The 22,292-nt window shown below is 39.8% G+C and overlaps 1 protein-coding gene across 4 annotated transcripts in view; it reads left to right on the top strand.

Annotated features, from left to right (window-relative positions):
• MIB1 (MIB E3 ubiquitin protein ligase 1) overlaps positions 1 to 22,292 on the top strand; it is a 104,465-nt gene that overhangs the window by 23,299 nt on the left and 58,874 nt on the right. For all 4 annotated transcript variants that reach the window (XM_075416343.1, XM_075416342.1, XM_075416341.1 and 1 more), the window contains 4 exons: positions 5,728 to 5,899; positions 8,632 to 8,761; positions 11,077 to 11,181; positions 18,769 to 18,835. In XM_075416343.1, the coding sequence (XP_075272458.1) occupies positions 5,748 to 5,899; positions 8,632 to 8,761; positions 11,077 to 11,181; positions 18,769 to 18,835 (454 nt within the window). In that variant the 5' untranslated portion in view covers positions 5,728 to 5,747. The remainder of the gene's footprint in view (positions 1 to 5,727; positions 5,900 to 8,631; positions 8,762 to 11,076; positions 11,182 to 18,768; positions 18,836 to 22,292) is intronic.

Raw genomic sequence — 22,292 nt, 5'->3', positions numbered from 1 at the left:
CTAACCAGAATGATTCTATGATTCTGTCTTCCCTGGGGAGAAGCAGGGAGATGCAGGAGCTGGGAATGAAGTAGTGAAGCTGAGTCTGGGAGTAAAGGGGGAACATAGGGACAAGGTGTGGGTGTTGTGTTGTGGTTTTTTTTTTCTCACCATGTTCTTTTTTTCTTTTATATATAATTGGCAATAAATTTCGTTTTCCCCAAGTCAAGTCTGCTTTGCTGGTGATGGTAATTGATCTCACTTTTATCTTGACCTACAAGCTGCTTCATTTTATTTTTGCTCCGTGTCCTGTTGAGGAAGGGGAGTGAGAGAGCAGCTGAGTGGGTGTCTGGCAGCCGGCCAAGTTCAGCGCACCACACCCGTGTGCCTATAATATGTAGTTCAACTTAAAAATATTCTTTCAGCCTTCTTTACAACATACTATTAATTTAAATAGTTTATTTGGTTTATATTACGACTATGAAGAAGAGTTTAGCTGTCACATTTTGTGATCCAGTAGTAGCACCTTGGTTTAGCATCTTTTTTTAGCAGATGAAGTTGAAACTCTCTCTTAGGCCACTGTCACCAGAGGCACACGAATCTGCCTCCAGATCTCTAGTGCAGTGGTTAAACATTCTGTAACAGGATTACTTGCCTGCTCCTGCCCTGCGATGCTTTGTTTGTCATGCCAGCAGTGTTGTGCAGCACCACAAAGAATGGGATTGGGAAACCAATCCAGCTGAGTATTTTACCTCCTGGCTGTTTTGCAGCCGGGTATGTTTCTTGATCCACTTTAAAGCTCAACTCTGCAAAAACCTTTTGCTGGCTTGATGGAAAGAATGGAGCAGCATAGGCAGGTGAGGCATGCACTGAAGTGGGTGTTGCTGCTGGAATCATGTGTCAGGGAATAGATGGAGAAAGGCTGTATCTAGCTATCAGGGTGGTGTTTAGGGATCTGTGAGACAGAGATGTGACTCTCGATCAGAGACTCCCAATACAGACATGCGCTGTTCTCTTGTAAGTCCCAGACGCTGTAGTCGGTAAAATGACTTTCAAGTCAAACATCTTTGTATGGTTTTTTGCTTGATCTTTCCTAAGGAATTTTTTTCTGAGTTTTTCCACAGCAGCTTTTGCCTCACTGGCTAGAAATGTTTAGTTTTTATTAAAGTGTACTGTGAGATGACCTAGTTCTGTATTACATGACTCATCATTATACAGCTCTTTTGCCCTGTTTCCTGCTGCTTGGACAAACTGAAGAATCCTACAGCACCCAATTCCTTGGTCTGTTTACATCCAGAATAAATGTGATGCTTGGCAAACTGTCTTCCGCAACCATTAAAAATTTTCCAAAATGTGTAACTGCTCTGTTTCTGTGTGAAATACTAACTTAGCAATCAATTTATAAAAAAAAACCAAAACAAATACCACCCTTCAATCCCCAGTGCCATTATTAGTTAGACTTTTTAAGCAAGGCAACAAAACACTAACAGGTTATCCGAGTCCTTTTAATGCACCTGCTCTTGAAGACTACCAAAAAAGTAGTAAAATGGTTTAATACTATTCATAGCAGTGAGGCAGCCACCTGAGATCATAGCTAATACTGTCTTATTGAATGTTACAGATAATCAACAGGTACTAGACATCAAAGTCTCAGTGTACATAACAACAAAGATAGCTTGCTTCTTGATGTTAACCCTCCATGTTGGGAACAAGGTCACTGATGGAGTTCTGTGGAGGGAGGAGATGTGTGGGTGATTTCCAAGTTCTTGTTTTGTAGAAAAACAGCATTTTTAGTTGTTGTTACCAGGCAGCAAATACTTTCAAAATGTAGAAGCTGGTATACGAGGTGTGTTGTCTGGCAGCTGGATTTGGCAAATAAGGTTTATGGGTTATAGGTCTTGTCTGTGCCAGACCTTCAGAATTTCAGCACAGACTTTGTAGTCAAGGTACGGATGCCACCTTTTTCATGAACTGCTCCAGGAATTACAGTGATCATTTAGCACAACGTCAGCAGTTTCAGAGTTTTTGTTGTTGCTGAAGGTTATATTTGGCTGACCTGAAGAGGTGCTCAGATCTCCCTGGTGCGATGTGCAGTCTATGCTCGAGATCACAGAATCACAGAATAGTAGGTAGGGGTTGGAAGGGACCTCTGTGGGTCATCTAGTCCAACCCTCCTGCTGAAGCAGGGTCACCTACAGCAAGCTGCACAGGACCTTCTCCAGGCGGGTCTTGAATATCTCCAGAGAAGGAGACTCCACAACCTCCCTGGGCAGCCTGTTCCAGTGCTCCGTCACCCTCAGAGAGAAGAAGTTCTTCCTCATGTTCAGACAGAACTTCCTGTGCTTCAGTTTGTGCCCATTGCCCCTTGTCCTGTCACTGGGCACCACTGAAAAGAGCTTGGCCCCATCCTCCTGACACCCACCCTTCAGATATTTGTAAGCATTTATTAGGTCCCCTCGCAGCCTTCTCTTCTTCAGGCTGAACAAGCCCAGTTCCCTCAGCCTCTCCTCGTAGGAGAGATGCTCCAGTCCCCTCATCATCCTCGTAGCCCTCCACTGGACTCTCTCCAGTAGCTCTTCATCTTTCTTGAACTGGGGAGCCCAGAACTGGACACAGTACTCCAGATGAGGCCTCACCAGGGCAATGTAGAGGGGAAGGAGAACCTCCCTCGACCTGCTGGCCACGCTCTTCTTGATGCACCCCAGGATCCCATTGGCTTTCTTGGCAGCCAGGGCACACTGCTGGCTCATGGTTAACCTGTCGTCCACCAGGACACCCAGGTCCCTCTCCGCAGAGCTGCTCTCCAGCAGGTCCACCCCAAGCCTGTACTGGTGCATGGGGTTGTTCCTCCCCAGGTGCAGGACCCTGCATTTGCCTTTGTTGAACCTCATCAGGTTCCTCTCTGCCCAACTTTCCAGCCTGTCTAGGTCACGCTGAATGGCAGCACAGCCTTCTGGTGTATCTACCACACCTCCCAGTTTGGTGTCGTCAGCAAACTTGCTGAGGGTACATTCTAACTCTTCATCCAGGTCGTTGATGAAGAAGTTAAACAAGACTGGGCCCAGTACTGACCCCTGGGGGACACCACTAGTTAGCAGCCTCCAACTAGACCCAGCGCCGCTGATGACAACCCTCTGAGTTCTGCCATTCAGCCAGTTCTCTATCCACTTCACCGACCACTCATCCAGCCCACACTTCCTGAGCTTCCCTAGGAGGATATCATGGGAGACTGTGTTGAAAGCCTTGCTGAAGTCCAGGTAGAGAACATCCACGGCTCTCCCTTCGTCTACCCAGCCAGTCATGTCATTGTAGAAAGCTATTAGATTGGTCAGGCATGATTTCCCCTTGGTGAATCCATGCTGACTACTCCTGATAACCTTCTTTTCTTCCACTTGCTTCATGATGGCCTCCAGGATAAGCTGCTCCATCACCTTTCCCGGGATGGAGGTGAGGCTGACTGGCCTGTAGTTCCCTGGGTCCTCCTTCTTGCCCTTTTTGAAGATTGGAGTGACATTGGCCTTTCTCCAGTCCTCGGGCACCTCTCCTGTCCTCCAGGACCTCTCAGAGATGATGGAGAGTGGCTCAGCAATGACATCCGCCAGCTCCCTAAATGTTTCCTTTTCCAGCCTTAGCTAAATATTTATTTCAGTGTTCGTGCATCATGAAAATTTTTAGTCATGAGGCCAGAAAAATTCCTAAATACGTTTGTAATCAAGGTTGGAAGAGGATGGAGTGAGAAACATTCCTGGTTAGGAGAAATGATACACAAGATGATTTTGCTGGTGTTGAGACAGACCCTGACAGGCTGGAGAAATGAGCCACAGGAATCTCATGTAATTCAACAAAGGGAAAGGCAGAGTCGTGCACCTGGGGAGAAAGAACTGGGACTAAAGGCAGATTTGCAGGAAAGGACCCGGGGGTCCCTGTGGACAATGAAGTGACCATAAGCCAACGACGTGCCCTTGTTGCAGTGAAGGATAGTGGTATCCTGGGCTGTGTTAGGAGGAGCATTGCCAGCAGGTTGAGAGGGATGGTCCTTCCCCTCCACTCTAGCACTGGTGAGGCCACACCTGCAGTGCTGGGTCCAGTTCTGGGCTCTCTAGTGCAAGAGAGACATGGATGTAGTGACTGTGTCAAGTGAAGGGCTGCAAATATATTTTAAGAGATCTTAAGCTGTTTGGTATGAGGAGAGGCCGAGGCATCTGGTGGTCTTTAGACTGGAGAAGAGAAGGCTCAGAGGGATTCTTACCAGTGTATATAAATATCTGATTTGGGTTGTAAAAAGAGTGGAGCCAGGCTCTTTTCAGTGGTGTAAAGTGACAGGACAAGAGGCAGTGGGCACAAATTGAAACACAGGAATTTCCCCTTAAGCATAAGAAGAAACATTTTTGCTCTAGGGATGATGGAACACTGGGAACAGGCTGCCCAGAGGTGGTGGAGCCTGCGGTCTTGGACATGCTCAAAACATGACTGGATGTGGTTTTTGGCAGGAGGCTCTAGTTTGCCCTGCTTCGAGCAGTGGTGGTTGGATTAGACAATTTCCAGAGGTTTCTTCCAACCTCACCTATTACATGATTCTGTGAAGTGATGAGACAAGGCATTTCCTTCAGTTTTGTCTCTCCAGCTGTTGATTTTTCTTCACTGCAGGTGGCTCAGCTGTTCGACACAAGTGACTAATAGGTTTGTAGCGAACATGGCAGTCATTTCCAAAGCATCCTTTCTGGAGGGGACAAAACCTGTTCTTTTTCCTCACTAATTTCAGTATGATCTATTTTGGGGTTTTTTGTTGGTTTTGTTTTGTTTTTAAAGAATGAGTGACTGGGAAAGTTCTGTGTTAGTCCAGCCTTTTAGTGCTCAATTTTTATCTGTGCTACAGACTGAATGCCAGTGCTTCTCTCTCCTATTGCTGAATTTTCTCCAAACAGCAGCAGAATTAGTTTTGGTTTTTTTTTTTAAATCAGTTGCGGCTGTTCACTCTATTCAGAACGCATGGGTGGAAACTGCCTGTGACTGATCACTTTCACTATGCTGTAGCTTGGCAAAGCCGTAGGAGTAAGTAGTCCTCAGAACTCCATTTTTATGGAAGGCCGGGCAAAGCACATGCTGGTGTGTTACATCTGGTCTGTCTTCGGTACATTCATTTTGAAAAAAGCCAACATGTAAAGCAGTAAAACACTTACAAAATGGCAACAGTTTGTCATGAAACTAATGGCATCTATCCAAGAGAGCTTGATTTTTTCCTATATAAAAAAAGAATAGCCATAAGCACTTACCTTGTTCCCTGTACAAAATGTGTGAGTCAAACCAGTGATTTTCAGACTGTCACGCTCAGTTGGACACAGTAGCCTCTGTGGTGTAAAGTGTATTGATACTCTTCCAGAGACAAAATTCCAGATTGCCTGTATATTTTGATATGTGTATTTCTGACCCTTTAACTTGTGGTAGTTAAAGGATTTCTCATTTTCTTTCTCTGGTTTGTATAGATGGAAAAAAAACAAATGTAGCTTTCTCAGCTTTTTGAGCTGAGAAAAGATAGAACATTTCAAGAACAGACTGACGACTGGAGATACGAGGCAAAGTCCGTTATCTTTTCCCCTCAGTCTTGTAGGCTGATAGGGTATCACTAGCAGCCTTTCTTGTGAACTTTTTAGTATATGGTTTCAAATTATAATGGTGCACAACAGAAATCTGTGTAGTGATGTAGCAAAGTTGTTAGTCTCTTTTTTTTTTTTCTTTTTCTCCCCACAGGTATTAAGCATGACGGGACTATGTGTGATACCTGTCGACAACAACCCATCATTGGCATCCGATGGAAATGTGCTGAATGCACAAATTATGACTTGTGCACAGTTTGCTATCATGGGGACAAACATCACTTGAGGCATCGTTTTTACAGAATTACCACACCAGGAAGTGAAAGGTAAAATGTGGGAGTTTTTCTCATGAAATTAAATAAGAACAGTTAATTGTGGTTAGTTTTTAAACTGTGGAGTTGGTTACTGAAACTTGGATTAGTTAAAATGGTGGCTTGAGGTGTAGATTCTGTTGCTGGTTCTCTGCGTTTTTGTGAGGGAGGGACAGTCTTCGGAGCCTGTAAAACATGGAAATTTCGGAAGGAATGGAGTAGAGAAAAAAGGATATGATTATTCAGTTTCTTTTAACATCACTGCAGTCTGCCTAGTTCTTGTGTTATAGCAGCTTTAAAACATAGGCAATTACCTTTATACAATGTGTAATCACAAAATGGTTTGTCAGCGGGCTTCTGAATGTGAAAGTTTCATTAGGTTCAAAAATGGTGTAGACAAATTGAGGGGAAATATCCTCCTTGTGGGCTATTAAAAACAGAATGAGCTGGAGACAAAACTTCTGACTTGAACTGTTGAAACTGCTGTATTACAGAAAGCAGAGAAAAAATGCTGTTGAAGGGTTGTTCTACCCTTGCCTAGGTTTTCATGTTCTGTTCTTAAGCATCTATTATTGTCTCCCAGCAAAGAACTCTTGAACAGAATCGGCATTTGGTGTGTTCTTGACTTTAAATAACTTGTCTAAATCCAAAGCCTCTCTCCGTCATGATTTATCTACCGCTTAAGTGAGAACAGTGATATTTGCCTGTTACTAAATACGCAGTGCTTTACCATAGCTCTCCAAGTAAAGCCTACATGCTGTGGTATCACCTCTGTGATAACTCTCCAGAATGTTCTTTCATGAAATTATTGGAAGCTTTCTTGTTAGATGTGACGTGTGTAAGAAAACATTTATTTCCTCTTCTTGGAGAAGTAAAGCTTACAAATATGTTGTAATTCAGTGATGTGTTTTTATCAGTGCTTTTACAGTTAAGCGAAGTGGTTTGAGCACAGAAACTGAGTTCTCGTATCATGTCTTGTAGGGACTGTGTTTATTTTCTCAAACATTTGCCTTGAAGTTTAACTATGGCTTAGATGCCCAGGTCAGTGCCTTAATCAAAAAGTAAGTTCCATTTTTTTTGAGGTTCATGCCAGTAGATCTACGTACCAAATAGGTATCGTAAGCTTAGCATCTCAGTTATGATGTTCTGATAGAGAGCAAGACTCGGAAGTTGAATCCAAGAGTAGAAAGTGCTGGCTTAGTGTAATTAATAGAGAATAGCTAACAAAATACAAATCTGTTTTTCTGTTTATTTCTTTTTTAAAGATCTCATTTTTTAGAATGCTTGTCAGACTTTTTTTTTTTTTTTTACCTTAGCGGAAGTTTCCTTTGTAGTTTTAAGTGGTCTGTTCTGGTGTACAAAGCGTAATTTTTAGTTTTGGAGATAGATTGTATGCAATGTATAGAATTACCTGAAGTCTTTTGCATCTTGTCACTTTCTCCCTATCTTTGTTTAATCCCATTGAGTTCTATTTTGAAACTCTTGTCTGGAAGGCAGCTTCATCTGCCAAGGACCTGTTTCTATTGGATCAAGCTTAGCTGAGAGAAATTGATTAAAGTTAACTGCTTGAAGGAGGAGAAGAGGGCAAAGCAGTGCTATCGAATTTGAGGGATATCTTGATTAGGAAAAATGGCAAGAGGCATCTAAGGATGTTTGGATGAAGGAAAGCATAAGCTCTACCTATTTCATTTCTGAGCCTGGGATATCATATTGGCAGCATATCAAAGTAGCGTATGCTGGTTTTTGTCTGAATTTTGTAGGCGTTGATATCTTTCTAAAATGCTGCTATAAACAACATACCTTTGTGTTTTCTATCACTCTTGTATGACTTGGATAAAAATGGGTAGTACTTTCATGTGTGCTTTGCATTGATTTAAATGCTAAGAGTTTAAATTTTCCTTGTCTGCCATCTGCTGGATGTTGAAAGTTTAGCAGGAGGGTGAGAACACTTCCTGAAGAGGTCAGGAAACGTTCAGAATTTCAGCTGAAAAATACTTTTGTCTGGAAACAGTTTCCTGCCATGGAGTAAGATGCATGAAAACTAGTGGCTCTTGAGTTGACTGAAAAGACAGGAAAATGTTTGTCTCTTTGTTTCTGTTTGTAAGTTAAATACTCATGAACTGTTCTGTTTGGGCTCAACTACTTCAGCTCTGCTGAAGTCAGAGGGGAAAGAAGAGGTTTTCTTTAGAAAAGTAACGTGACTGAAAAAAATGGAAGTTGATATATTGAATTAAATTTTCTAAGATATACTGTAATAAGCATATAGAAAATAAACTGAGACATTGAGGGGAAAGAGATGTAGCTTCTACTTAATATCATAATTGTGAATAAAGATGGCAGGGCAATTGCGGGGCAATAATATTGGCCTAGGCTGCATCTAAGAGAAACAGATATGTGTCGTTTATATGAATCTCTGTTTCTTTAACAATTTTATTAATATGAGTACAGATCTATATATAACTGATTACAAGATTACTGCTGGTAGTAGGAAGTTTGGAGAAGACATCGTTAGATTTAAAATCTAGTTATAAACATACAATAAATCAGATTTAGGAAGATCATGTTTTTTTGTCTTGTGGGCTGCTGTTTGAGTTGAGAATTTAATGGATGCGATTCATGCACTGAAGTCTACATTTGTGGGGTTATTTTTGTTTCAAGACACTCTCCTTCCTTCTCATCCCCAAAGATTCATATTGGACTTCCTTTATTATGTTGACATTTGTGGGTTCTTCTTTTAATAACTTCAGGGTATTGTTGGAGTCTCGTCGTAAATCAAAGAAAATTACAGCAAGAGGAATCTTTGCAGGTGCCAGGGTGGTACGAGGAGTTGACTGGCAATGGGAAGACCAAGATGGTGGCAATGGGCGCAGAGGAAAGGTAAAAATAAAACTTAATTAATTTTTAATTTAAAATTTTAAATTAATTTAAATTTTAATTTGCTGGACTTTAAAAAATATTGCTGTGTAATGCTCAAGTATTTAGAAAGAGGAGGGGAGGTATACTATGACCAGTTGGTGTAAGTTTAATTTTACATTTTTACAATACCAGCACAAAATTTTTAAAACTAGTGATTTTTTGTCTTGGCTGTTCTGTTTGAGACTGGCTGCTAATAACATTAAGATCTTGGGCATATTTCAGCATTACCAGAGAGCTGGTATAAAAACAGAGCTCTCAAGGATAGCCCTGTGTGGTCATCACTGTATTCTGTAGTCTTATTGCTTGTGGGTCAGCACATTTATGTATCTCTTAGAATCATAGAAGATTGGAAAAGATCTCTAAGATCATCAAGTGCAACCATCAACCCATCGCCACCATGCCTGCTAAACATGTCCCGACGTGCCACATCCACACGTTTTTTGAACACCTCCAGGGATGGTGACTCCACCACCTCCCTGGGCAGCCTGTTCCAATGCCTGACCACTCTTTCAGTAAAGAAATTTTTCCTAATATCCAATCTAAACCTCCCCTTCTGCAACTTGAGGCCATTGCCTCTCGTCCTATTGCTAGTTACTTGGGAGAAGAGATGAACACCTGCCTGACTACAGCCTCCTTTCAGGTAGCTGTAGAGAGCAATAAGGTCCCCCCTCAGCCTCTTCTCCTCCAAACTAAACAGCCCCAGCTCCCTCAACTGCTCCTCATAAGACTTGTTCTCCAGACCCTTCACCAGCCTTGTTGCCCTTCTCTGGACGTGCTCCAGCACCTCAATGTCCTTCTTGTAATGAGGGGCCCAAAACTGAACACAGTACTCGAGGTGTGGCCTCACCAGTGCCAAGTACAGGAGGATGATCACTTCCCTGCTCCTGCTGGCTCTTGCTCCTGGTTTTCAGTACTTGCACCCTGCATTTTTGTTTTTTCGTCTAATAATTATGGGCACTTTCCCTGTGTAAAATTAAAAAATCTGCAACTGTTGTATGTGGGTATTGTATTACTGGCTTAGGACATTATATGAGTGTTTTTGATATAGTTGTATAATAAAATTATTTGGATTTATTGAAAATTGCATGGAGTGATATATTGCTAATCATAACCTTTGCAGATTTTGTGTTTACAACTTACATTTACCTTGAGAACTAGCGTTTGTTTTAAGTGTGAACATACAGCAGGGAGTGACTTTTATCACCAAATATGAGATATTCTAGAAGGAGAATTGGATGCTCTTATCTCTTGGTGAACTGGTGGGTTATGTTGCATTTATTTTTAGTACACTTAAGCAGCAATTAAAAGACATCAAGAAGTTCCTGAATAAAATATTTAGCCTATTTTGTATCCTAGACATTTATGGAAGCTTTAGAACTTTTGGAGATTTGATTTTGGATTTTGTTGAGAGGAAACAATAAATTAAAATCTCTTAAAGCAAGGGATATTCAGATGCAGCTTTTTTCATCTTGATTATTTACTCCTGGTTGTGAATTTTGCAAAATATTTTGAAATCTCTGAAATTTCTTTGCAAAATAGGAGTCCTATCCTGCATTGTCTGCTTTGTGTACTAAACTTGAATTAGTGGGATTACTTGCAAGCTGAAAATATGTTTAAATTCATAAAAATGTTTTTAATGAGGAAAAGCAGATGGTAGACAGCAGAAACAGTTTTTAAATAAATGCAAATAAGAATGAAGACATATTCTGGAAAATGTTTTGGGTTTTTTTGTTTTGTTTTTTTCAAATAATGGAAGTGTTTTCAGAATTTGGTGCATGGCCTCATGATTTCAGAAATGTCAGGGAAAGTCCTTTTCACTCTCCTTCTTTTGTACTGTTGTTAAACAGATTAGCTCTGGAAATAAAACTTTGTCTCCTAACACGGTGCACTGCCATCAGGGTAATGCAGGTTAAACCAGAAATATTGAAGCAGTTAAAATAGTTTTCATACTGTTTTTCTTAGTTAAATGCTGCTTCTGGTAAGAACATGTCAAAGCATCATAAAATAAATCTTTACGGTTCAGATTTTGTTCTCTACCTATGTAGTTAGATTGTCTACCAAATATGCAAAGGAAAAAACAGCCCTACAAAGTATATATTCAGGCTGCCGTCTCATTAAGACACCTATGGAACACTTTTACGAAACAGAAAACAGCGTCAGAATAAATTTTATATTCAGTAAAACTGCTATATCCTGAAGTATTCTGAAGAGATGTTCAGATTGTGCTTCTAAGTCTTTGTTCTAGAGACAATTTTCTTATTTTTGAAACTCAATAGGTAACTGAAATCCAAGATTGGAGTGCGTCGAGTCCACATAGCGCAGCATATGTTCTTTGGGACAATGGTGCGAAGAACCTTTACAGAGTTGGCTTTGAGGGCATGGTAAGTATAAAAGAACACAAAGGGTGAAATGCATGGTGGGGGAAGGGTAGTAAGAATAACTTGTTGTGCTTTATTAGCCTGCTTTTGTAATATGCTTTGACAGTTTGCATGCTGTTAGTCAGGTCTTTGTGAATACAGCTGTATGGATCATGCATATGTATTAGTAAGAAAGTCTGATCTGGGAATTTATAAAACGTGAATAACTTAAAGTTAAGGGCTGGTTTCTGCCAGAGTATAATAAATATTTACATCGCATGCATGATTGTCTTACTGTGCTACTATTGTGCTTAAATTAAAATTCAGAAAAGAAAAAGAAGCTTAGTCATGACCTTTTTAAAGACCCTATTTCGTTAACTCCGGAACTCTTCAGTTCAAATTTCAGTGTGATTACTGCAAGATTTGCAGTTTTACTGGCAATACTCAGAATCCTTTTGAGAGCAATTTTTTTGTTAATGGAAAGGTGCTGAGCTGAATTACAACCTTAATTTGCTTTAGCACTGAATTTTTCTTTTTGACTTCATAGCTTCTACAGCTTTGGAGAGAAAATGGGTCAGACTTTAGCCTAAGTGCCTCTGTTGCTGGGTTTTCTTATCCTAATGTAGGTCAGGGAAAGGTTACTTTGATTATTAGCTGCTTATAACATCTTAATTAACATTTTCTTTGCATGATTTTTGTTTGATACTGCAGAGGAAAACCATGTTAACTTAAAATTGAAGTGTCATCTTGTCAGATGTGTATCCGTAATAAAACGTTAAACAATGACTAGTCTACTTTTTTTTGAAAGTAAAATATTTTGCTTTACAGCCTAACTTGAAATAAAGTTTATTTTTATAATAAAAAATAAAAACTAAATACCACTTTTGCAGTAAATACATATTTTAGTATTAGGTTTAAAATGACTAAACATCTTTAGTGCAGGTCAGCTTTTATGATGTATGAAGATGCTAAGGATAAAATATAAGTCAGTATTCAGTTACGTCCTTCATGGCCCCACCCCCCTAGCGCTAAAGAAAATTTCTTACATACTGGCAAAAGAGAAAGAAAGTTACATGTAGTATTATGTAGCATAATAATATTATTAAACCAATGGTTGGTATCTTCCCCTTTGCATTTGATTGTGATGCATGGAAAAGGAGCACAATTACAAAATCTGGATAGAATGAGATACAGATCAACTGATTTTTGGTTGTGATTTCAGTTACTGTGTTAAAATTTGTTCACTGCATAGTAGGAGTGCTATTCATTCTGGCCTCAGGAAAAATACCTTTAAGATAAGTTATATTCTGTTCTGAAAGTTATTCTCTTAATATGTTTATTATTTGTAAATCATCTATATTCTGTTGCCAAACAGGAAAGAAGTGTTAAGTATATCTAGAATACGTGATTCAGTACTGCAACTGTGATTTTGAATGGATAAGGGTGACCCATCCCACAAGATTTGTACAAATAGAAATATTTGGCCGGTCATCTAATTAACAACAAAAAACTGTTAAAATGTTTCTTAAACCACATATATGTATATGTTCTATATAGGATAATATCTGTACGTATGTATGAATAAAAAGGATAGTTTAAGGCTTTATATGTAGTGCTTCACTGATTGCAATCCATTCCTACACTAATTTTATCTGTGTTGGATACTTTTATCAAATGCAGTTTTCACTTCAGACAGAATGAATTCTTGGATATCTGTGACAAATAGTCATTTGAAAGCTAGATTTTATAACTGATTAATTGCTCCCTAAGTGTACTTGTGATTATTTCCTACTATTTATGGGCTGTTGCATAAAGCTGACTAACGCACTTTAGAAAGTTCATGTAAAGTTAGGGCAAACTTGTCTTGGGACTTAGAAATTGGATAAGAACATCCAGAGAATGTGGAATCAACAATACTTGGAGTGTGTGCCCATGTAAATACAGCTGAGAAGAGACCCCTACTTGCAAATGAATAACATTTGGCTCAGATGCAAATGGAGCTGATTAAAGACACACAGCTTATTATTGTAAGTCCAGATTGCTTGTTTGATAGCTGACAGGCTGCATGTGGTCCTCAAAATTAATCTGTCTGGCCTGCCAGCTTTTCCTGGGGAGGGACGAGAATTGGCTGGTGGGGCAGCAGGTGCTGGCTGAAAACTTGCATTTATTTGTGGTCATCTTTAGAGTTTTTATTTGAGTTTGCTGTTGTGTTTACATACGAAGTGGTTGAGAGGTGCATCTTGCCTTGCTTTGTAAAGCCTAGCATTTAAATCTGGGAATTTCTGCTGCCACAGGCCATGAATTACCAAACTGAAATCTGTTTTTATGATACTGTTAGGTTGAATAACGTTTGCTACATTCATAGTAGGAATAAAGTACGGCTGACTAGTACAATTATTGACACTGCTTGCATTTCATGTCTATTTGTATTCAGATTCGAGAGCCAGACCAAGCTGTTAACCACATTACCTGCTTTAGAAATCTGTGAAATTAGCATTTTGCGATGAAAAGATACACTATGTGGAATTAGAATGTTAATGACAAGATTGTGGTTTGGCTTTTTAGACTTCTTTCTGCTTTTTATTTCTTCATATCACATAGCTGAGGATGTGAAGCTGGTAACTTCCATTGGTGTTCAATAAGCATTATATTCTACTAGAACAGATTTTGCTATAAAAACTTAAGAAAGCAGTTCCATCAGCAGAAGTGCCCTAAGTCAGTTTCATTATTTAGGATTGTTTTGTGCTACGAAATTTCTTTGCTCTTGCCTTTTTTGCTGTAATTAATCTCCTCTTCTTGTTTTTCATTGTGGAGGATTTTGCTTTTATCTGTGTAGCCTTTGAAAGAAGTAACTGTAGTTATCATCCATCATTGTCTCAGTAGTCTGTAAGCCATCTGCGTTTGTGTACTTTTTTCCACAAATTCTGAGTAGTTGAGTGCATAAGGGAAGTTGAGCAGATTCCTTGCCCTTGGGTTTTTGATGTTACTTCAAACTTTGTTATCCTGATTGTTACCCAGTGTCTGTTCATCAGCTTTTATTTGGGCTACCCTTAAAGATAATCCTTGAAATTACACTAGAGGTGTTTAAGAATGACTTAATAACACTTTTTTTTTTTTTTTAATAAAAACAAAGTAAATGTCTTAGCATACCAGGCATTGCAGGTGAGTGTTACAAAGTATATAGAAATATGCTTTCTGGTGCAGTTACAACTGTCAGATCTGTGGTGTAAGACAGATCTTCAGCTCTCAAGTCTCAAGTGTGTTAAAAATGAAGGGTTTAGGAAGAAGCAACAAGAATTTTCATTATTTTGTTAGTGTCCTTCTGTTGCTTCTAGGTGCTGATCAAAATGGATTTAAAACACAGAAACATGAATTTCAGCCACCTTTACACATGCAGCAGGTGTTTTTTATTATGTTACTTGCAGCATAGCTAAAGTTAGGTGGTTAGTTGTTTTGGAATCCAGAAAGGAAGGTGATAATTATGTATACCTTGTGCATTTATTTGCATCTGTCAGCAGACTTTCTTTCACTTCTTGTTTATGTAGTCTTACTTCTCTACGTTTCTCCTGTAGTCTCAACCAAGCCAGATTCGTCATCTCTCTGTAACTGAGTTGCTTAGAAACATATTTCTGTTAAGCAGAAATGTACTCAGTGATCGTTTTCCAACTTTTTTGTTTACAGTATTAACCCACAAGGAAGACTTTTTTTAAAGGGGGGTCATTTAAAAAAGTTACGCTTGGAAGGTTTTTATAAGTGCCTGTAATCAATAGACAGTGAGGTTATAAACCGTTCGCTCAGGATTTGCCTGAAGTCTGATTTCTGTAAGAAGCTGTTGCTGTTGGTTTTATACCTCACACCTCTTTACCATTTCAGTCACTTTGTCTACCATCTTCTACCTTCTCCTTTTATTGCTTTTGCTTTTCTCAGCTTCTTGGAACTGAACATGATTTTAGTTCATTAAATTTGAAGTACAGCATTTCTTACAAACCTTTATCCACAATTTACCGATTTATCCTTCCCTTGTTGTCTTAATCAGGTTGCAAAGCAGCGTGCACTGAGTTTTTTCCATTTGCCCCGTAAGGGCTTATTTCCTTGCCAAAAGCTGTGGTGAGTTTAAAGACTTAAAATGACCCTTATAGGGTGTATTCATTGCTACTTCAAACGCCTGCTGGTATATCTGTAAGATGAGTATTAATTTCTCTTCTGGTATTCACTCCTGGTGTTAGATGCTATTTCAGCACAGCTCTGGATCAAACATTCCTTTTCTTAGCACACCTAGTTTCCTTATCAAGTCTGTAGACAGCCCTCCCTGGTTTTGATGGATAGCATTCCATATTGATTGGAATATCTTAATAGTTATTCCATTAGGCAGCTGCTCCTTCAGCATTGTTTTCCTCTTTGAGGTCAGGGAGGGTGGCGCTTTTACACCTCCTGCCAACACTGCTGACAGTGCTGTAGTGTACGTTTTTTTTCATTCCTTGAAGTTTTTATGATGATGAAATTGCTGCTGTTTTTTCAATGGTATGATTGGCTGGTAAGCCAAAGTAAACTGTTATGTTTTCTGTATTTCCCTTTTGGCGCAGCAGATCATGATCTTTATGTAATACAATCACATACAGCTGGAATGCGAAGAGTTTTTCAGCAAGTCAGAAGGTAGATGCTAGCAGACCAAAGTTCTCTGCTATAGGCAAAACCCATTGTTACCCACTGGCTGTTGTGCATCAGCTGTTACTACTGGTCTGAAAGTCCTGCTGTGCAATGTTTTGTCCTTGTGCTGTTCCTTGAGGTTTCATTATGATGATTTCCTGCCTAATTGGGGCTTCCATCTCTTCTCTATACACAAATTCCACACTCTGTAGCTTGTTTTTCTGTTTCTTGAAAGTATCCTCTTCAGGGTTCATTGAGTGTTTTCTCCATCAGGGTAGTGTATAAAAGCTTATGTTTTGTTTACATGTTTGCGTGTTTCTCTCCACCAAGTATTTACACCCAGCCTCACTGTTGTTACTTCTTCTGCACACAGTGTCACCCTGAGTCTAAAACTTGTGTTTTAACATCCCTTGTGTTTTGGTACGTTCGCTTTTGCGCTTGTACGTCTCATCTCCAAACGATCTGCTATTTCAATCCGTTTACAAGACTTGGGGAGACTCAAAAACCTTGTAAAAATCCCGGTGGGGTTTTTGGAAGTGTGGTACCACAGAGCTGGCCGAGTGAGCCCGAGAGCTGGCAGCAGGGATGTGTTGGCAGCCTGGTGTGTTTGTGCTAGCGGGGGGATCTCTTGCCACCCAGTGACCAGGAGCTTAGCACCACCCCTGATTTTTCTACTTAGACTACTTGGGCAGAAGAAAGCTTGTTTTCCTTTTCTGATAAATGTAGTAGCTGAGTGCTAGAAGTAGAATTGTAGTTTCTTGCCCAGCTTTCGTGGTACTGAAGTGTATCTAAGTACAGTTTACTGTAAAGCTCCAGGCTCTTTTTTGGTTCGATTATGTTTTTTAAGACATTGGCAGGCCTTTCATGTTGGTGTTACTTTTGCTAGTGGTGCTGTTCGCAAAATTGCTGAAGGAACCCTTTGCTGCATATATGAGTTAGTTTCTTACTGCCTTAATCTCTGTCAAGTGCCTCATCTTTCTGTGCGCTTTGAGTCCTGGTTTTTTTGGTGAATGCTTATGTAAATAAAATAAACGTGTTACCTTGCTTTTCTGTGATACTTAGATGGGGCTCTTGTTTTACTCCTTAGTGATCTAACATTGATTTCACTGTGTAAGTGAAAAGAAGACAGATGTGAAGCTGAGGTTCAACATCAAGTTACCACTTAGTTTTACAACCAAGTGTATCATTATACTCCAGAAATAAACTATGTGTCGGGCATGGTTCAGGCAGGGTGAAAAAAGGAGAGCAGATTTGTAGGTTTCTGGTAGGTTTTTCCCACCCCCCCACCCCCCCGTAAAATTTAAGGTATCTTAACCTGCTTCCTAATAATTTCTGCTACAAGATAGTAATTAGCCTTTTACTGAATATTTTATTTATTCTGCTAGCTTGCAGCCATCAGTCCATTCTGTATGTTAACACTTTCTGTAATGCAAACGATCTTTCACCCTGATTATGCTGGCTGGGAGAAGAACTGTTTAGGACCCTCCCGCTCTCTGTTCTTAATGCTGTGGAGAACCTGGAAACAGCTCTTGCGTTTGTAGCCCTTCCCGACTCTGGCGCAGACAGCTGGTTGTTGCACGACACGAAGAGTTTGCATTCAGCGGGTGAGACCGAGGGCTCCCGGGCGCATTAAATCTCTCTTGGCCTGGGGGAAGGACCCAGCTTTGCCATCTGGGGTGGCCAGTGCAGCCCCTTTGTCTTCGGCCACGTCGCACGCAGCACTGGCCTGACGGCTGGCAGCGTTTTGCCGGCTGCGCGAGCTCTGCCCCTCGTTTCTTGTAGGATTTGAAGAGCAACTAAATCTCATTATTTTCACTCAGCTGTTTTCATCATCATTTTTTTCAAAAAATGGTGGTACATTCTTTGTAGATAAGGTTATACACTGAAGTTTATATTGTTTCTGGCCGCTTAGCAGTTATGGGTTGCTGAGGGTAGTATTGTGTTAATCAGTACCTTGATGATTTGGAAGACTCAGGAGTTTTCGCTGTAATCCTTTTGCAGTAAATCTCGGGTGTGGGAAAGGTAATTGTTAAAGTATTTGTTTAGTTCTGGCCGATTATATCGTACCAACCACTTGTCCTCTATTTCCTCCCCCATCCCGTAGAATATTCTGACACATTTTGCAAACAGTTTCCTATCTCCTTCCCTACTCATCGTGCACACAAAATGTCCTTTGTTCAGTGAGAATTGTTCCATAGGGAGCGCTGGCAGATGGTAGCCATTTGGCTTAAAGGGTTACACAGGGAAAAAACAGAAGAAAGGAGAATTACAGGAACTCTGCTGGTTTGATGAATAGGAGTTGGTTATCATACTTGGAACCTCTGTTTTTCAGATAATGTTGAACAGAGTCTTTCTGGAGAATGAGCTTTGGAGCTTTACTCTTGAAAAGGATCATATTTAGCTCAGAATAGTGGGGAGGTTGTTTTTTAAGTAATATCCTTGTGTTCTGTATATTCTTAATTGGAAATTCTTCATTTTGTAGGATTTGTATGCCAGTTTTTCTTCCCCAAGTTAAAAATGTATCTGTCAAAAAGGATTGGAAAGGGGGGGCAGCAGTGGCAGGCATGAAAGGATCAGTACAGGAAACGCTGTGGCTTCAAGCACTGTCTGCAGATATTTGTTTCTTTTTCTTTCCTTGCTTGTGTTCACACACTCATTTTAAAAGGGAAAAATTGTAGAACAATGCAAAGGAGCGTTGTGTTACTTTAATACATTTATTTGAGTTAAAAATGTCTCATTCTTTATAGCCTTTTATATTGGTAAAGGTTATTAAAATCTTGAGAATGTCAAGGCTGGTAGATTGGAAAATATTTGAGATTGTATATATCAGTGATGAATTCATGGGGTTTGGTTTTTGTATGTATGATTTTCAGCCTTTCTTAATTGAGTTCTAGTTTCACTGACTTATGTTAACCTGGAGACTCAGTCAGTGAGGACTAAAGTTGTCTCAATCTCTCTCCGTAGTCTGACCTGAAATGTGTCCAAGATGCGAAAGGAGGCTCTTTCTACAGGGACCATTGTCCTGTGTTAGGTGAGTGTGTTAATTATACTTCATCTGGATTTCTCTTTCCTTTTTAAATGTCTTGAAAGGACTGTCCTTACTAGTGAAATATAAGTGGTAGCATTTCTATGCATCAATAATAAATTATGGTACTTTTCTAGATGTAGTTGGTATCAATGTGCCAACTGGATGGCAGGGCACCCATTAAGTCTTGACTAAGTAGTAAATTAAGTCACATATCTTGTGCACTGTATTTCTAAAGAGCCAAGCATAGTGGTGCATTTTTATAAGACTGTCTTAAATATTCAGAGATGTTCATTGAAGTAGCATATACATGGCCATAAACAGGAGTCATGTGAACATCCAACTTAAACTGTTGTTTTGTATTAATACTAGTATATGGTGTGAAATCTTGGTTGAGGTTTTCTGTATCAGCTATTGTACTGACTTATTCCTCTAGTGTCTTAGCTGGGCTGTAGAGATGTGCAGAGTATATTATAAAAAATAATTGCCAGGTCTTTTGTTTTTTGAAATATGAGCCAGTTGGGATAAAGTTTATGAATTATTTGGCACAAATTTCTTAATTATTAATGTGCATTTCCTTGGCAACACACCTGGTCATAAAACTGGACACTACAGAAAAATTGGTTTTCTTTTGAGTTTCGTATTGCAATGCATAAAAAAACATTAGCTGGTAATACTGGTTTTCCTAAAGTGATGAGAATTCTCTATTTACTAGTCTTAATCTAATTTATTGCACAAGTACTGGAAGTATGACCTGCAAGCACTATTCTTTTATTGACAGCATTGGTGAAAAGGTGAAAACAGGAAAGGTCTGTTTTGTTCAGAAAAAAAACAATTGTCCAAGAAGTCACTTAGCTGTTTACTGTCAAGTAGGTGAATTGTTCAAAAGTAAAAAACCAGGGCACTCTGGTCTTTGTATCTTGATTCTGTACTTAAATTCAATTTTGTCATTTTAGTCTGATGTGAATAAAAAATGGAAAAGTAGTAATAGGATCTTACTGGTTCATTATTACACAGGTAAACTTAGGTTCTTATGCATGCCCCTTATTCATTTTGGTTCTCGTTTTAAAAGTACAAATCTGTTTTGTACATGTAGCTTTCTTTTAGGGTGATATTGTATTTGAATTCATGAATATTAATCACTAGAGATAGTAGGAGATGATTCTTTGTTAAATTCTTCTCCTTCCACTGTTTGAAGTTGCTTTTAATAGATGACAATGAACTCAGTTCATCATTCTCGCCACATTATCCTCCATCTTCTGAGTCTTATGCTTTGTTGGAACATCTGTTCCTTTTATTTATCTTCTGTATCAGTTCACAGATACATTCCTGCTGTGAATTTAAATATATGCTTGCATTAAAAACCAGAAAGTTGTTTTTTGAAGCTTTGTGATATTCAAAGTAGAGTGCAAATAATACTCCAGTAGGGGCCTAATTAATACAGAGAGTTGGGGCAAGGTACTGGAACTGATTTTGTTCAATACCACATTGTGACCTTGATGATGAGACAGAATACAATCCCAGACAATTTTCAGATGATAGCAAGTTGGCATAGGGGTATGGTTGAAAGTAGAGCTTTATTCAGAAGAGTCTTGAGGAAGTGAAGAAATTGGTGAATGGAGACCTCATGGAGTTCAATCAGAAATTCAGTTTTGCACTCTGACTGAAATAATACTAAGTCCTGTTTGTGTCATTGTCCATCATCTCCCTCCCCCACCGCCGTTTCGGGAAACTGTAGAGGTTCTAATGGTGGGCTGCTAAAGTGGTTAAGAGACTGATAGGACATGATTTGCGAGGAGGAGGAGCTGGGCTTTTTCAGTCTGGTAAGAAGGAGGTTAAGAGGTAATCTGCTAGACACCTACAACCACTTGAAGAGTGATTGAAAATGATGGCACCAAAATTGCGGTAGTGGCAAACAGAATAACAACAAATGGTAGCGTCCTTAAGGCCACCTTCAGCAACTTGAGAGGTTCAGATCAGGGACTGAATTTTTGTTACACCTACAGCTCTATATTGCAGCACTGGAAAAAGTTACTTGGAGAGGTTGTGGAACTTCAGTCCTTGGGATCTTTCAGGACTTGGATAGGCAAAGCCACAGCTGACCTCAGCTGATTGTTAGTTCAGCTTTATGTGGGGTGTCATACCAAGTGACCTCTAGAGATCATTTCCTCCAACTAATTCTTCTATAATTCTCTGCTGTTTTATATCTCTTCCTTTCTGAGACTTCCCTGTCTCATCAGGGCTGTCTCTGGGATGTTTGCTGTCTAAGTTTTCTATCTAGTGAGTTCCATATCAGCAGTTTTTTTGAAGAGTTATTCTTCGACTTTGTCCTCTGCAGAAGTAGCTGTTTTCCATATTATGTGTGTTTCGCTGTGAAGGTGAAGAGTGCAGACTCAAAATAGTGGTCCATCCGTAGGTCCTTTAAACTAAGACCAGGACAGAAAGAAGTCACTGGGTGATCATAGAAGTCAAAGTGCATTGAACATGAGCATTTATTCATGGGCGTGTTTCCTTTCTCAGCAGTTTCTTCTTCAGTAGTATCAGATTCTCTTCTTCACCCTCTGACCTCTGGAGACTTTTAGTGCTGCAGCTAGTGCTGCCAGCATCTGGTGTGGATTTCAGGCTCTGGAATCAGTCTCCCTCCAAATAACGTTTTTGTCTCTCTGTGTCGGGTCATTTGTGTGTGCTTCCTTATTGTCACAGTGTAAGGACCCTTTCTCCATTATTAGCTCTTGCTTGGAAGAGGAAAAATAAACGCTCCTTTCCCCCTTAGAGACAGCAATATTGCTAAAGGAACTCTGCAGACCCGTTCCTTTGTCACTGATGTTGCCGTGGAACTCGATCTACGTGACTTCTGTAGTCGTACTTTTCGCCATTCTGTGGATGGCACCAGATACCATGCTCAAGTTCTGGCAGTAAGCAGGTCCACAAGTGTGTTCTCTCATCAGTTAGCACAGCTAGATGAGTGCGAATGTATGCTGTTTCCCTCCAGTTAATGAATTTTTGCCAAGACAGATCTTTTAAAAGCAGGCATTGTCCAGGGACAACATTTTAGTTTTAAATTTGCAGGGTTTTTTTCGTTCATAGTCATCTCACCACTTACAAGGTTAAAGATTTTCATCGGTCATTTTGGAGGTATTCTTTTGACAGTGCTTTCTCCACACTCAAGGGCTGACCCAATTCAAAACCACTTTCTGTGGGCCTTCTGCTTATCTTTCAGCCTCTGAGTAGATAGATGGCACTTTGTGTATGACTCAAAATTATAGGAGCTTTTATATATCTAGATGTCTAACACCATCTGATAGCTGTTACCATCCCAGTCAGAGCCCATAATGGAGCCTGTCACAAGTATTTAACATTTGCGAGTGTCACTGCTGTTTGCCTTGAAAACTCAACAAGAAACTCACAGTTCCACAGCCAGAGGTTCAGAATTCTTTTTTACCTGTTCACTCCTTATTAGCTA

This window comes from Opisthocomus hoazin, chromosome 3 (genome assembly GCF_030867145.1).
Source record: "Opisthocomus hoazin isolate bOpiHoa1 chromosome 3, bOpiHoa1.hap1, whole genome shotgun sequence".
Taxonomy (NCBI): domain Eukaryota; kingdom Metazoa; phylum Chordata; class Aves; order Opisthocomiformes; family Opisthocomidae; genus Opisthocomus; species Opisthocomus hoazin.
The sequence above is the reverse complement of the archived record's forward strand: the minus strand, read 5'-3'. Positions and strand labels throughout refer to the sequence as shown.